A 14,410-nucleotide genomic window follows, 5' to 3' on the forward strand; every position below is an offset into this window, starting at 1 on the left:
ACTGTAAAATACGTTTTCTTATTTAATTGCATGTCCTTATCATTGAAAGTCAAGATGCAGCCAGACAAACACTTCAACTAAAATCTTTTCCATGGACTACCTGCCACTTCACCATCTTGTGGCTATATATCAAATCTCTCTGAGAGTTGATGGTCAATTTTACTTCAAAAACCACTGCAGGAATGCCTCCCCTGTGTTGTACTAAGTGTGCAGACATTTTAATATCATTTCAAAATTAGATGGCAAAATTATGACTTGCCATCTTAAACTCAATGAGTTTTCCAAATGTTTATGTAACCTATTTATGACATTTACCTGTGAAAGAGAATATTCTATTTGCTTTTTATAGGAACTGAGAATTTTAAGGAGGTATAATTGACATGACAAAACTCCATTTTAAATGAATTTGATGAATTTTAAAAATAGGCAATTGTGTCGACACCAGATCCAAAATATGGAGCAGAGTAGTCCTGTCTCCTTAAAAAGTTTCTATACTCCCTTTACAATTGATTTCCCTAGAATAAAACATTTGAGCTTCTCCCATTTTGTTCTGTATGCAGACATTTCACAATTGATTTTCAAATGGACAAAAACTACCCCATTAAAATATTAGACGGCTTCACTTTTAATTGTATCAAAAATATTTTTCTAATTTTCACAAATCCATGTAAAATTAGACAAATTTTCATACAATTGTAAAATGTAAATACAAATGTAAATCCAGACATATTTCATATAATTTTAGTATTAAAACTGAAGCTTTTTATATAGCTATCTGAATATGTATAGCTATGATTATATAGCTAAATTAGGAAACTAGGGTGAGGGGGGACAAAAAAAAAAAAGAAAACTAGGCAGATAAGAAAAAGAAAAAAAGATTTGTCAGGACCCAAAAGTATGTGTAGGTAAAAACAGTACTAAGAAGTCACATCTTAAATTTATTAACACTGAAATTTTTACTGATCATGCAAATAATTACAAGTATCTAATTTTTCTATTTGTCTATTAATGCTGTTATGAAAAACTACCCAAAGCAAACATGTCTAATAGAATTGTAATGAATAAAACTAAGGAGAAAAAATCATTTTGAATTGACCTACTTGATTTGTTTTATTGTTTCACATATAAGTCACACTTCCTATCCCAAATACTTATTTTTTAGTTTGTAAAAATGAATCTTAGTGCTGGATAGATGTACTTTAAGGCATTTGCCTTGTAAGCCACTGACCCCTCACTCAATACTCAGCACTAGACATTCTCTGAGCACTGCCAGGAATGATCCCTACACATCGAGCCAGGAGTTAAGTCCTGAGCCTTCCAGGTGTGCCCACAAATACTATAATAATAAGTCAACCAATAAATAAAATAGATGTAGCATGTTCTCTGCTGTGTGCATTTCACCCTAAAATATGTGCTTACTCTCTCTGCCTCCTTCCCTATTTTCCCACCTCCTAATGTTTTTATAAATAAAATTAATTTACTTCAGTTAATATGTTTTAGAATTATATTTTAATAACTCTTTAAAAACCTTATAAAATATTCAGATAGGGTGCTACTTAGCAACTGTCACATAACTATCTCACTTGGCCTTAGTAAACTAAAAGCCAAGAATTTTTCTCCCCCATTACTATACAAGCAAGAAAACTAAAACCTAGGCTAAAAACCTAAGTTTTAACTAAGAATCAGTTTTAACTTGGGTTAAAAATATTCTCAGACCAAAAAGGACTTGCAACATTCACTATAATCAAAAAAACTCTAAATTAACTACAGAAAAGTCACTTATATAAACTAAATAACCAACTGCAGCAGCAACAATCCTCCACAATATAATGATTCACAGCCCTTTCTGTTAAGAGTTTCCTAGAATATCAATGGACTAATAAACTCTCCCATCCAAAGGTACAGAGTTTGATATATTTTGTTCAGAGTCACATAGATGACAACTACTAGGGAAAATAAAATCCCCAAGCTAAGGATCTATGATATCCTTCTCTAAATGTTTTGCTCCACTGTATATTTCAAGTGGCAAAATGTTTTTCCACAGTAAGTACTGGATTTTGTTCCTTATTTCCGCCAAGCCAGGATTCCCAGTGTGTGCTTAATTAGAAACTCTGGGGCAAGAGGTTGGCTCTCTTTATTGTAAATTTAAGAAATCACTGTTAGAAGTCATGTCTATGATAAAAGCTTTACTTTCTATATAAGATTAGATATATTATATGTACCTCATTACCCATAGGTTATCATTATAAACAATGCATTCATTTTGGGCTCAGTTATATTCCAGGTTCCTGTTTCCTTCAGTCTAAATATTTTAGACAGAATCATTCTTTAGTTTTAAAGTTTTTTTTAACTTTTAGATTTTTTCTTTTATACACATATAGTAAATTTAAAAGACTAAATAAAGTTTATCAGAAATTTTAAAAATACAAATTGTAACATGACATTATTATTAAGAAAAGTTAGAAGAATCATTTATCCAAGAAGAGATATTAAATGTCATATCCAATGACAATTGCTAGCTGTTGACCTGAATATAATGACCAGATCCTGGTCCATGTAACTAAGTAATACTATAAATGACATTAGCGTACAGAAGTGAAAACTAGAGAATATGTTTCTCTCTGAATAGTATCAAACACTTAGATACATTTAAAATTTTTATATTTTGATCCTTAAACACCATCATGTAACTAATTTCTCAGAAAACTGAAGTACATCCCATCTTTTTTATATATCAGTTACATTTTGCTTTTGACTTTTGGAATGTAGGGGAGTAATACCTTAATGTGTTGATAAGGATCATACCTGGGCTCCTACATATACAGTATGTGTTCCAACCCATACTTAGTTCTTCTTTCTGATCCAATGTACATCATGTCATCTACAGTCTCAGTTTTACTTCCTTTCCAGTATGTATGCCTTTTATTTCCTTGCCTTGCCTACTTTGTCTAGTTAGGACACTCAATACTCTGTTGATAAAGAATTAAGAGTTGACTTCAGGGGCCGGAACGATAGCACAGAAGGTAGGGTGTTTGCCTTGCCTTGTGGCCAACCGGGTTTGACCCCTGGCATCCCATATGGTCCTCCAAGTCTACCGGAACTTACTTCTGAGCTCTATGCCAGGAGTAACCCCTGAAAGCCACTGAGTGTTGCCTCTTTCCCCCAAAAAAGAGCTGTCATCATTGTCTTCACGTTGATTTTAGATACAAAACTTTTGATTTTCCACCTTTTGTATTATCTGTAGTCTTTTCAAATAAAACCTTTATTATAGTACACTCCTTTATTCCCATCATGTTGCAGATTGCTTTACTTTCTCCTGTAACAGAAAAACTAAGGTATAGCCTTTAACTTATAATGTAAGCTAAAAAAACTCTAATTCTATAGTTCATGACACAGCTTGCTTATAAAGTCATATCTCTGATCCCCAATATTCATAAATCAATGTGGATACCTATGACAATGATATTTTCTTTCACCTAAAGTGTATATGTATAAGTTATGTCTTAATAAAGGGAAAAAATGTCCTAAATTTAGTTAACTTACACCAATTTGGCACTAACTGTATATTAACTACATTCAAATCTAAATTTATAAAAGATTAAATTGGTCTTAAATTTAATAACCTTTCCTAGACCTCAAAGAAAACTTTATTAGTGAACCCAAGCATGAATTTTTGGTAATGTAACATTTATATTAAATTAAATTAATTTTGTTTCACTTGTATAATTATTATCAATGTAAAAATAATCTCCAAATAAGGATAAGAGAAATAGTACAATGAGGAGAATGTTTGCTTGGTATGCAGCTGACCTAGGTTTAATTCTCAGAATCCCTCATGATCTCCCAAACTCATCAGGAGTGATCCCTGAGCAGAAAGGAAGCAGGAGTCAGGAATCAGCCTTGAACACTATCAGCTGTGGCCCTCAAACTAAAAATAATAATTGTCAAATGCAGTGTCTTTTCATCATCAATGAAAGACTGTGAAGTAAGTAAGGCATATGAGTCTTCACCAAGGAAGAGTGATGATAAGAAATCTCACCAAGACGAGAAATGCAAAGACGAGAAATGCAAAGAGCCAGAATCACAAACCAAATCAATAACAGCTTCCCCAAAGGTTGTCACAGTTCTGTCCTCCTCAAGTCACACTAACTCCGCTTTTTAGAATTCACTCAGTTAATTATCTGCTTAGTTTAATTCAAGTAGTACTTGTGGTTTGCATCATAATTAATGACATTGAAATGTAAATAGTATGATACTGTTTCATTTCCTTCAACTCTAAAACTCTGTTGTTTTTTCAGGTACCACTGCTCTGTATTTGTTCCTGGTTATGCATCCTTCCATCCTTAGTAACTCCCCCAGCCCAAAAACCTTTGAGGAGGTACAGTTCTTTAATAGAAATAACTACCACAGGGGGATTGATTGGTAAGATGGGTTATTAGTATAAATCTAAAAGTATATGTACTGTGCACATCATAAAATTAGAATATTTATAAACATTTAAGTGTGTGACCGCAAAGAAAAGTTAACCTCTATGCCATGTGATCTGATTGGATAATGTAAAGGAGTACAGAATGTCTTCATAACAAACTTTACTAAAGAGAACCACATAATTTTAATTTGTATTATCTTTGATGGTGATTACAACTATGTCAGAAATTCAATAATCGCCACAAATTTCATTCTGCTCTACTCTTAGAACTTTAACAGCATTCTTTTCTTGTGCACTATGAATGAATGTGATATTACAGGGGATAAGAAAACGGTTCAAGCAGTACAACACATATTTAGCATGTATGAGACACTGAGCTCAGTCCCCAGAGGTGTGTGACCTTACTGGTCCCCAAACACCACTGGAGCTAAGCAGCCATCCATTCCCTGGCAAGTGCTGCTATCCTGTCAAGCCAACCTCATATCCTCAAGTGGAATCCCAAACTCTGGTCTGCAGCACCATTGTGGGGACTGATACCACAATTTAAGTATGTAATTTTCTAATTTAGTTTGGCACAAAAGTAAATAAATAGAACCAGAAATGTGTGTATTTCCTAAGTAATGAAAAGTAGAAAAAGTGCTATCACTAATATAAAGATTAACTTTTAGCCTTTGAGTTGAACTATAAATATATGTCATGTGAGGAAAATATTTAAAAGTAAAGCTATCAAAGACACATAAAAATAGCCATGACTGGAAAATTGATATTATAACCTAGCATGTTAGTTGCCATTAAAAATGATGTAACTATTAACCCTCTCAGTAATTATTGTAGGCTACTCCAAATGGAATGATAAAAAAATAGCCTGAGTAGAACTTAAGTACCAAAAATAATTTACACATATTCTAGTTATTATTTCACTGTGATTCTTCAGCACAGTGTTCATTATTAGACATGTAGTTTTAAATTACAAATCTGATAGTCAAGAAAGCATCCACTACTTTACTATTTGACCACTGAATCAAAAATATATAGACTATGTACAGCAAAAAAAAAAAAATATGATACCATCAGGTCTAAAGGAAGTCAATGAAAACTGCTTTAGAAGTAAATGGAAATACAATACCTGAGTTCCCTGAGACTTACAAGTATCTGCGGGAATAACCAATTTTTTAGAAAGCTGATTATAAGCCAGTCATGTGTAAAAGCTCTATTAACAGAATAAGCAGCCCTTAGGGAGTTTACATGGAGATGACATAAATAAGGAGAAAGCTAAAAAGCAATTAAAGATTTTAATTATAACTCGGGGCCGGAGAGATAGCATGGAGGTAAGGCGTTTGCCTTTCATGCAGAAGGTCATCGGTTCGAATCCCGGCGTCCCATATGGTCCCCCGTGCCTGCCAGGAGCAATTTCTGAGCATGGAGCCAGGAATAACCCCTGAGCACTGCCGGGTGTGACCCAAAAACCACAAAAAAAAAAAAAGATTTTAATTATAACTCACTAAAAACACTCCAGTTGCAAATGCTTTTGATTGACAAATTATATGCTTATAAAAGGCAATTAAGAGAAATAACAAATCATAGCTACTGCAAATGTCAATCTATTAGCAGGAAGCCTAGCTTTACTTTCAATAGTATCAAGTATTCCCAGCCCTCAGATGAGCAGGGTCAGCTAGGACTCAGCACCTTAGCTGTTCCTTCAGGACCCCAAAGTCACAGGGTGAAGATTCTGCATGTGAGCTTACTGGCAGGATCAGCCCAGGTGCAGTTCTGCCAGGTTCATGGATCTGCCTTTCTTGGAGAATGAGAGAAAGCCGGGGTTGCCTTAGCATACAGGCAGCTAAATATAGGTTTAGAGCAGAAAGTAGAATAGATGAAAACTAGAAAGCTCCACCTTAACAAAAATAAAAACTAGTTAAGAGTTGCAATCAGAAGATCTCAGCCATTGGATTTCTACAAATATTAAAGGTATAAATTGGGGGGGTTGGTTTATTTTGTTTTGTTTTTCAATTACCTGAGGATGAAGCAAAGGGTTGGCATGTTGCATGGAAAACCATCAAATTCTATTAATATCTACATTCTTTAAATGTCTTAACCTGGCTCTGAGTAAATCACTTACAACGTTTCAGAGCTGGGGCTAGAACAATAGCACAGTGGGTAAGACATTTGCCTCAGACAGGGCCAACTCAGGTTCTCAGGTTGGAACTCCGGCATCACTTATGGTCCCCAGAGCCTGCCAGGAGTGATCCTGAGTGCAGAGTCAGGAGTAAGTCCTGAGCAAAAAAAGCAAAGAAAAACAAAAAATATATGCTCAGGGTCAACTCAAGTTAACTCAAAAAATATTGAGAATGGCAAGTCACATCTCTTAGTAGAAAATATCACTGAAATGCTATGTAATGTAAATGAGTTCATTTTTGAACTCCCAAATTTAGACACTCCCAAATTGTAAAATCACTCTAGTTTGTCAATTTTTGGATAACCTGGATTCATTTTCTTCAAATATAGATCTGTTCCTTCCCTTGAAACAAAAGGCTAATTATTTTTGTCCTGTCATCAAACATTGTTCAGGTGCATGTAATTTCCAAGCACTGAACTATAAGAACCATAACATGTAGTCAAACAAAAAATTGCATCCAAATTTTTCCATGAAACTCTAGGTAAAATTTATGCATTATAGGTGTAAAATCCTGAATTTTGTGACTTTTTCAAGACCTAAATTATAACTCAGTTTCAGGTACAAAGGACTCCCAGGTGGTAGAGCAATTTTTGGAAACTAAGTTATCTGGATTCAATACCTTTTTTCCTTTCCTTATAATTTTTGGAGACAGTTTCATACTTTTTTCAGAATAAGCAAACTTTAAACAGGCATTGACCATTGAACTACCAGTAGACAGTTGAAATAACCTTGGCACCTGTTTACAGTCCTACTTTCCATTTCTAGAATAAATTAGAGAACAGTGCAGATCAAATTTCTGGAAAAATTTGTGTGTGTGTTTGTATATATATATATATATATATATATATATATATATATAATATATATATATATATATATTCTTGCCTTGTCACCAACAATGCAATTCCCATAAAGCATAAAAGTATTTAAGTACTGCCTGGAACCTCAAAGCATTGTTTGGCTACACCAACCAAATTTTTCCAATATGTTACCAACTAGAGTCTGCCAGAAGCTTTAATATGAAAGAAAGCAACACAGTGCAGAAAAGGAAGCTAGTACAAAATAAATGATAATGAGTCTTGGTAAGTTAATTTGAGCTACTTAAATTTGGTGGTTTGTGAGTTAAAAAAGGAAAGTAATGGTGAATGAGGCCATTCTGATAAATTAGAAGAAACTCTACAAGTTAAAATTGTCTGTCTGCCCTCTCTTAAAAGACCCCCTTTGCACTAAATGAGGTCTTCAAAAATATCTGCTGTTATATAATGAACAAGTTTGTACTTTATGGTTTTTGTACCGATAGGACATTATACAAAAGTCACTCTGTTCTGTGCTTCAATGCTTAAAACTACAAATACAAATATTCACACCTGTTTACCCTGCTCAGGATTTTAATTCTCACCTCACTGGAGGTGTGGGACCTAACTTGAGGACATTTGATAGGATTTTATACTTAAATATATGTGCATTTTCTTTCACCTTTATAACTAAAGAATAGGAATGTCTTTATGAAAAATTTAAGTAAAGAGGCAATGTTCATACCAAAATATAATTTGACACTTATAATTGAATATATATCAGCACAAAAAAAGTGTGATGAATGAAATTATTTTACTTGCTGTAAGTAAAAATGTTTTGTTTAAACCCATAAAATGCCTTTGAACTGAGCATAAAGGCTCTGCGAATCTAATTTTGGTTTCGGTTGGGCACTTCATTATTCTCTGTAAAATATTTAATCAATATTATGTCTTTATTTTTGTTATTTCTCATCCTACATTTTCCTGATATAGAAAAAAACATAAAATATACTTGCAGAAGATTTTCAAAGTACATTATTAGACTTCTATATATTCTTTTCTTACTTTGTGGGACGAATGTCACAAAGAAAAAGGCTTTTGTTTAGGAAACAAAAATCTATAGGATGCTTTAACATCTTGTCACCAGGTAAGTCACTAGCATGAGTCAACATGTTACTTTTGAAATATTCCCCTCCTAGGTATATGGATTTCTTCCCTGTTCCATCCAATGTCACCACTGACTTTCTGTTTGAGAAGAGTGCCAACTATTTCCACTCAGAGGAAGCACCCAAAAGAGCAGCTTCTTTGGTCCCCAAAGCCAAGATCATCACCATCCTCATTGATCCATCAGACCGAGCTTACTCCTGGTACCAGGTTTGAAACCCACAGGCGAAAGGGAAGTCTGGAGGAGGGAAGAGGGTTTTCTGCATGGAGGAGGAGGGTTTTCTGTAAGTGGGAAGGGTTTTCTGTAGGAGGGAAAATTTTTGCAGGAGAGGAAGGATTTTCTGCAAAAGGGGAAGGAGAGGTTTCTGCAGGAGAGAGAAGAGATTTCTGAAGGAGAGAAGTAGAATTAAAATGAATTATTTCATATGGCACAAAGCACAAGGTTATGTCAGCAGGTCAAGGGTGAAGAGCAGACCAAGGAACTGTGAAAGTATAAAGTTGGGTCAAAGTGGAATGTCATGTTCAAAGATCCTTTTCTGAACCATAGCTGGGTTGAAATCTGTTGGATCTGAAGACTCAGACCCTTGGGGTAGGAGATGATCTGCTCCCAGGGATGGGTCTTCAGACAGCAAAAATCCCGAAAATGGACAATATTTGAGAAATATGTTTTTAACAAAGAGTACCACTGCTATTTGGCCAAAGCAGTTTTCCACGTTCACAGGAACAGTTAGTCAAAAGATTTGGTGGGCCCGGAGAAATAGCACATCGGCGTTTGCCTTGCAAGCAGCCGATCCAGGACCTAGTTGGTTCGAATCCCGGTGTCCCATATGGTCCCCCGTGCCTGCCAGGAGCTATTTCTGAGCAGACAGCCAGGAGTAACCCCTGAGCACCGCTGGGTGTGGCCCAAAAACTAAAAAAAAAAAAAAAAGATTTGTTGACTGGAACTAGTGGGCAGAGGAGGTCTGACACAGCAGATGAGACATGAGAGGAAGATTGAAAAATTCTTCTGCAGGTGGAGAAGTGGGAGAGACCCACTTTCCTGTGCGTGCCCTCCACACCCACCTGACAGAATCATCTTCTTCATCAAAATAGACAACAAATCGCAGGTTGACTGGTTTTATTTTAGACCCTTTACCTTTGCTACCTGGTACCTGGAGAAAAGAAAAACAAACCTTAATTGACTCCAAGAGGAAGAAGAAAATGGAGCTTGGCAACCTCTTAGCCCCTGAAAAATTGAGAACTTACTTAAATAAATAAGTCAAGGTTTCAAACTGCAAAGCTAACAAAACGTCCTAAATATTTCAAATAAATCACTCCACAAGGGCCGAATACAGGCCTTAACAAACCCTACTCAAGTTTGGAGGACAGTGATTTGAATCTCAATTGCAGGAAATTTGCTTTTCAACTGGATGTGGTAAACATCTACAAACCCATCACCAAGCCTGAATATTTATTGGTCAATTTAGGGGAAAGTAGATTCTTTCAAACCCAAGGGCTTTTGCCTGGCCATTAGCAGGTGCTTTCCTATTTGGGTTGCTGCTTTCTGAATTTTCTGCCCAAGAAATGAATCTGATTCATCACAAAGGTGACCATTAGGTAAAATAATCTTGGCTTTTTAGATGCGAGGTAGAAGGTAAAAGCTGCAGGCTTTGATAATGTGCCTGTCAGAGTGTGCAGCACTTTCTCCATTTAAAGTAGCTGGTCGGGCTTTTCTCATCGCAAACTGTTTTAGGAGCTGGAGCGAAAAAACAGCACAGCAGAGCTAGCCCAGTGCAGTGCGAGGGCATTATGGAAATTTCACAGGAGGCCACACATGGTTCGCTGATGGGCTAAAAGGGGAGCATTAATGCAACTTTCTGAAGTTTCCTTGCAGAACAAAATATATTATAGAAGTCTATAGACTCGATGCAGTTGGTTAAAGAATTGTAGCAACCAGAACGTAGGCTCTACCAAGTAAGTTAAAAAAAAAAAAAAAAAACGCAATCCCAGAGGCCAAAGCTAAAATTCTGGTGCTCCAAACCAATATCTTGATTCCGTATTGTCAAGCAATTAACTATTGTTGGATGGTGAAACCTGTCACAGATATCGGAGTTGAATGATTTGTGCCTTTGGCTCAAGTTGGCTTAACTATCCCCCTTTTCACCCACCACAGCATCAACGATCACATGAAGACCCCGCAGCGCTGAAGTTTAGTTTCTACGAGGTGATATCGGCCGGTCCTCATGCCCCCACAGAGCTCCGAGCCTTGCAGAAGCGATGCCTGGTGCCGGGGTGGTATGCCAACCACATAGAGAGATGGCTCCTTTATTTCCCTCCCTTCCAGGTACTAAGCAATAATCATTTACCTCACGTTACAATCTCATTAAGTTGATGCGTTTGACTCTAAGAGAGAGACGAAATTTTGACTCATTTCATTACCAGATTTTAGTGTTCAGTTGTAAACAATGAGACTGTAGCTGAGAATGATAGTTGGACAAAAGGAGAAAAGGCTGTCTTTAAATTTTCAAACTAAAGGTATTTTAGGCTGTCTCCAGCTGTAATTTCCAATCCCTACCCAACAAGTGCTCCATGCATCGAAGAATTATCTTCCTGCTTCTTATCCTAGGAGACACTCAAAACCATCCTAAACATGGCCAAAGTTGCTTTCCATAATTAAAGGCCATCATTTTCCTCTGAGTCACCTTGCTGAATTTTCCTAAGCCCAATGTTTTCCTGGATTTCCTTTTCTCTCCTTTCCCGAGCATCAACCTGGATCACAGAATCAGTACTTCGGGTATGCAGTGGTCACCTGATGTGTGTGTGTGCCAGTGTGTGTGGACTGTGCCACTCAATAGACTGGCTATCACCATGTCCAGCTAAAGTCATATTGGAATTAAGTAAAATTACAGATTTAGCCCCTCAATTATATTAGTAATTTCTTTTTCTTGTGGTTTTGATTTTGAGGCCACACTTGGCAGTACTCATTAATTATTCCTGGCTCTGCACTCAGAAATCACTCCTGGCAGGCTCAGGGTACCATATGGGATGCTGGGAACTGAACCTGAGTTGGCTGCTTGCAACACAAATGCCCACCCGCTGTGCTATGGCTGCAGGCCCCCAGTCCCATTTTAAGTGCTCAAAGGCTAGATGTCCACATCAAAGCCTATAAAGAGCATGTTCCATATTTGTCTTTACAGGACATTCTCTGATGAACAAAACTAATCCAGACTACATTAAAACAATAGAGCAATGTGAGCTAGAGGTCTTGTGACCCCAGACTTCCATCTATCTAGGGTCTTTTATATTGGTGGGTTTACCCCATTCACTCATCCTAGAAGCAAGCAGTTTTTTCCTGAGTCAGCAGAGAAACTCCTGTGTTCTGGTTTTTTGGGGGTCCTGACCCTCTCTCTAGAAGAATGATCAAAGTTGGTTATTTGGGGGAAGGAGGTTAGGCACATCCTGCAGCACTCATGAGTTACTCCTGGCTCTGAACTCAGAAATTACTCCTGGCAGGATTAGGGATACCTTATGGAATACTACATAGATCAGACCTTGGTCAGCCGCGTGCAAGGCAAATGTCCTACCCACTGTGCTACCGCTCAGCCCCTCAAAAAAAAAAAAAAGCTTTCTGGCACTGCTCTTTAAAATGGAGTTATATCCTCCATCATATTATATCTGTCTGTTTGTTTTTTTGTTTGTTTGTTTTGGGGCCACATTTGGCAGTGTTCAGTGTTACTTCTGGCTCTGTCAGAAATCACTTCTGACAGGCTCAGGTGCCATATGGGATGCCAGAGATCAAAAGGGTCTGTCCTGGTCACAGCATGTGAGGCAAATGTGCTACCGCTGCGCTATCTCTCTGGCCCTATATCTGGTCTTAATAAGACCATTTCCCTTTCTACTGTCCTCTTTCCCAGCTGGAACACCCATAAGTGTGGTTATTTTTTGCTGTTTTGTTTTGCTTACTTGTTTGGTATTTTTGTTTACTTTTCATTTTTAAACAGAAGCCACCATTAAATGGTGCTCAGGGTGACCCAGGAGATGCCCACCAAATCATCTGGTATGGGCCTGGTGCTCAACCAAACTCATACTGCTTAAGGGTCACCAGAGTCACAACTGATGGTCCTAGGGTCTGAGAGGGAAAAGGGGTAAATGAAACATTATGATTAAAAACAAGGGTCTCAAACATGCTAGGAGTGTACTACATCACTTGCAGCATCTCCCTGGTCCCAATTTTCAAACTGTATCTGCATGTGGTTCTGTAGCCATATTCATAGACTCTCATGGTCTCTTCCTGGCCTTTTGGTTTTCTGTGGGAAAGCCTGCCTATTCAGATGATATATGAGTGCGGTCAATAAGTGTGATTTATTTTTTCTGCCAGGTCAGTAAAGAGAACCACCTGGCAAAATCTAACAGCACTACATGCAAATCCCCCTTGGGACAGTATCTCCCATTAAAAAAATTTCAGGGGCCAGAACACAGCGGTAGGGCATTTGCCTTGCACAAAGCCAACATGGAATGGACCCAGGTTCAATCCCCAGCATCCCATAAGGTCCCCCAAGCCAGTAATTTCTGAGCATAGAGCCAGGAGTGACCCCTGAGTGCCACTGGGCGTGACCCAAAAAACAAAATAAATAAATAAATAAATAAATAAAATAAAAAATTTGGGTTGCAGAAACATTTTATTACACAAGTCTTTGTCCTTTTTTTATATTCTTTTGGTCATTTAGTTGCTAATTATTGATGGGCAGCAGCTAAGAAGTGATCCTGCAACAGTGATGGATGAAGTGCAGAAGTTTCTAGGAGTCTCGCCTCATTATAATTACTCTGAAGCTTTAACGTAAGTCTATATTCTAATTAATTTAATGACATTTGGGCAGAGAGCTGATTTTAAATAAACTGTCATTTGGTGATGCAGTTGTTAAATGAGTTGTTCTTTACATACTGATTATTGTCTGATGTGAATTAACCACAGGGGGAAAAACATCTCAGTGCTATTGCAAAAAAAGGTCCTAAATCTTCTATTGATTCCTCAGCATGAGCAATCTTCCCTGAAAGGAAAGTATTAAAAAAAAGGAAAAAAACAGTGTATTAAGCCTATTTATTTATTTTGGTGGTTATAGGGACAGGGGGTCACACATGCATGTGCCCTAATGCTGAACTACATTATTGACATCTTACTTATAGCATACAGGGATGATTAACTGGGTAATAAATAAACTTAGGCCTTTCTCCTTGTACAGCTTCTCAAAAGCATGAACAGAGAGCCAGAAATAAGCAGCAAGTCACAAAGTATATGCTAACTGAATGGGCAAAGAGACAGATGCTCTTATTTTTTCCTAAAACCTCTATATTTGAGTTTCTACCTTGTCAAACCTACTGTGTGTCTGACCTGAGCACCTCCCCTTTGGGGGTTTCCACAGTTAAAGCTCTAGATGGGTTTTCCTGGACTGGTTGCCTTTCATTTCCTTAGTGAAAACTAAGGTGAGGCCAGAGCCAAAGATGGTAGTGGACAATCCTGACAGCTGAAGTCTTTCAGGCTTGACCTTAGTCTTGCCTCCAGGCTTCACTTAACATTTTAAATGGCCCAGTTATAATTATGAGAGGTTTGATTATACTTCACATGCTAAGAGCTGTTTGAAGATTCTAAGGTGAATTGGGGGTGGCTCACTATAATAAACATTATTTTTGAAATTTTAGGGTCATGAATTGAGCCTTATAGAAACTGACAGGGGCCAAAGATAGGACAAGGGGAAAGGCACTTGCCTTGTATACAACCAACCTGGATTTGACCCTGAGTAAGCCCACATGGTTCCCGAGCCTACCAGTAGTGATCCCTGAGTATAGAGCAGAGCCAGGTGTGACCACCAC

At 37.3% G+C, this 14,410-nt stretch overlaps 1 protein-coding gene across 1 annotated transcript in view; it reads left to right on the top strand.

Moving 5' to 3' along the window:
• Nucleotides 1-14,410, top strand: part of LOC126027864 (bifunctional heparan sulfate N-deacetylase/N-sulfotransferase 3) — a gene marked incomplete at its 5' end in the record, with an annotated part of 137,302 nt that overhangs the window by 109,584 nt on the left and 13,308 nt on the right. Inside the window, 4 exons of the mRNA XM_049786902.1 lie at nt 4,299-4,422; nt 8,599-8,773; nt 10,716-10,886; nt 13,270-13,379. Of these exons, the coding sequence (XP_049642859.1) occupies nt 4,299-4,422; nt 8,599-8,773; nt 10,716-10,886; nt 13,270-13,379 (580 nt within the window). The remainder of the gene's footprint in view (nt 1-4,298; nt 4,423-8,598; nt 8,774-10,715; nt 10,887-13,269; nt 13,380-14,410) is intronic.

Source organism: Suncus etruscus, chromosome 14 (genome assembly GCF_024139225.1).
Source record: "Suncus etruscus isolate mSunEtr1 chromosome 14, mSunEtr1.pri.cur, whole genome shotgun sequence".
Lineage (NCBI taxonomy): Eukaryota > Metazoa > Chordata > Mammalia > Eulipotyphla > Soricidae > Suncus > Suncus etruscus.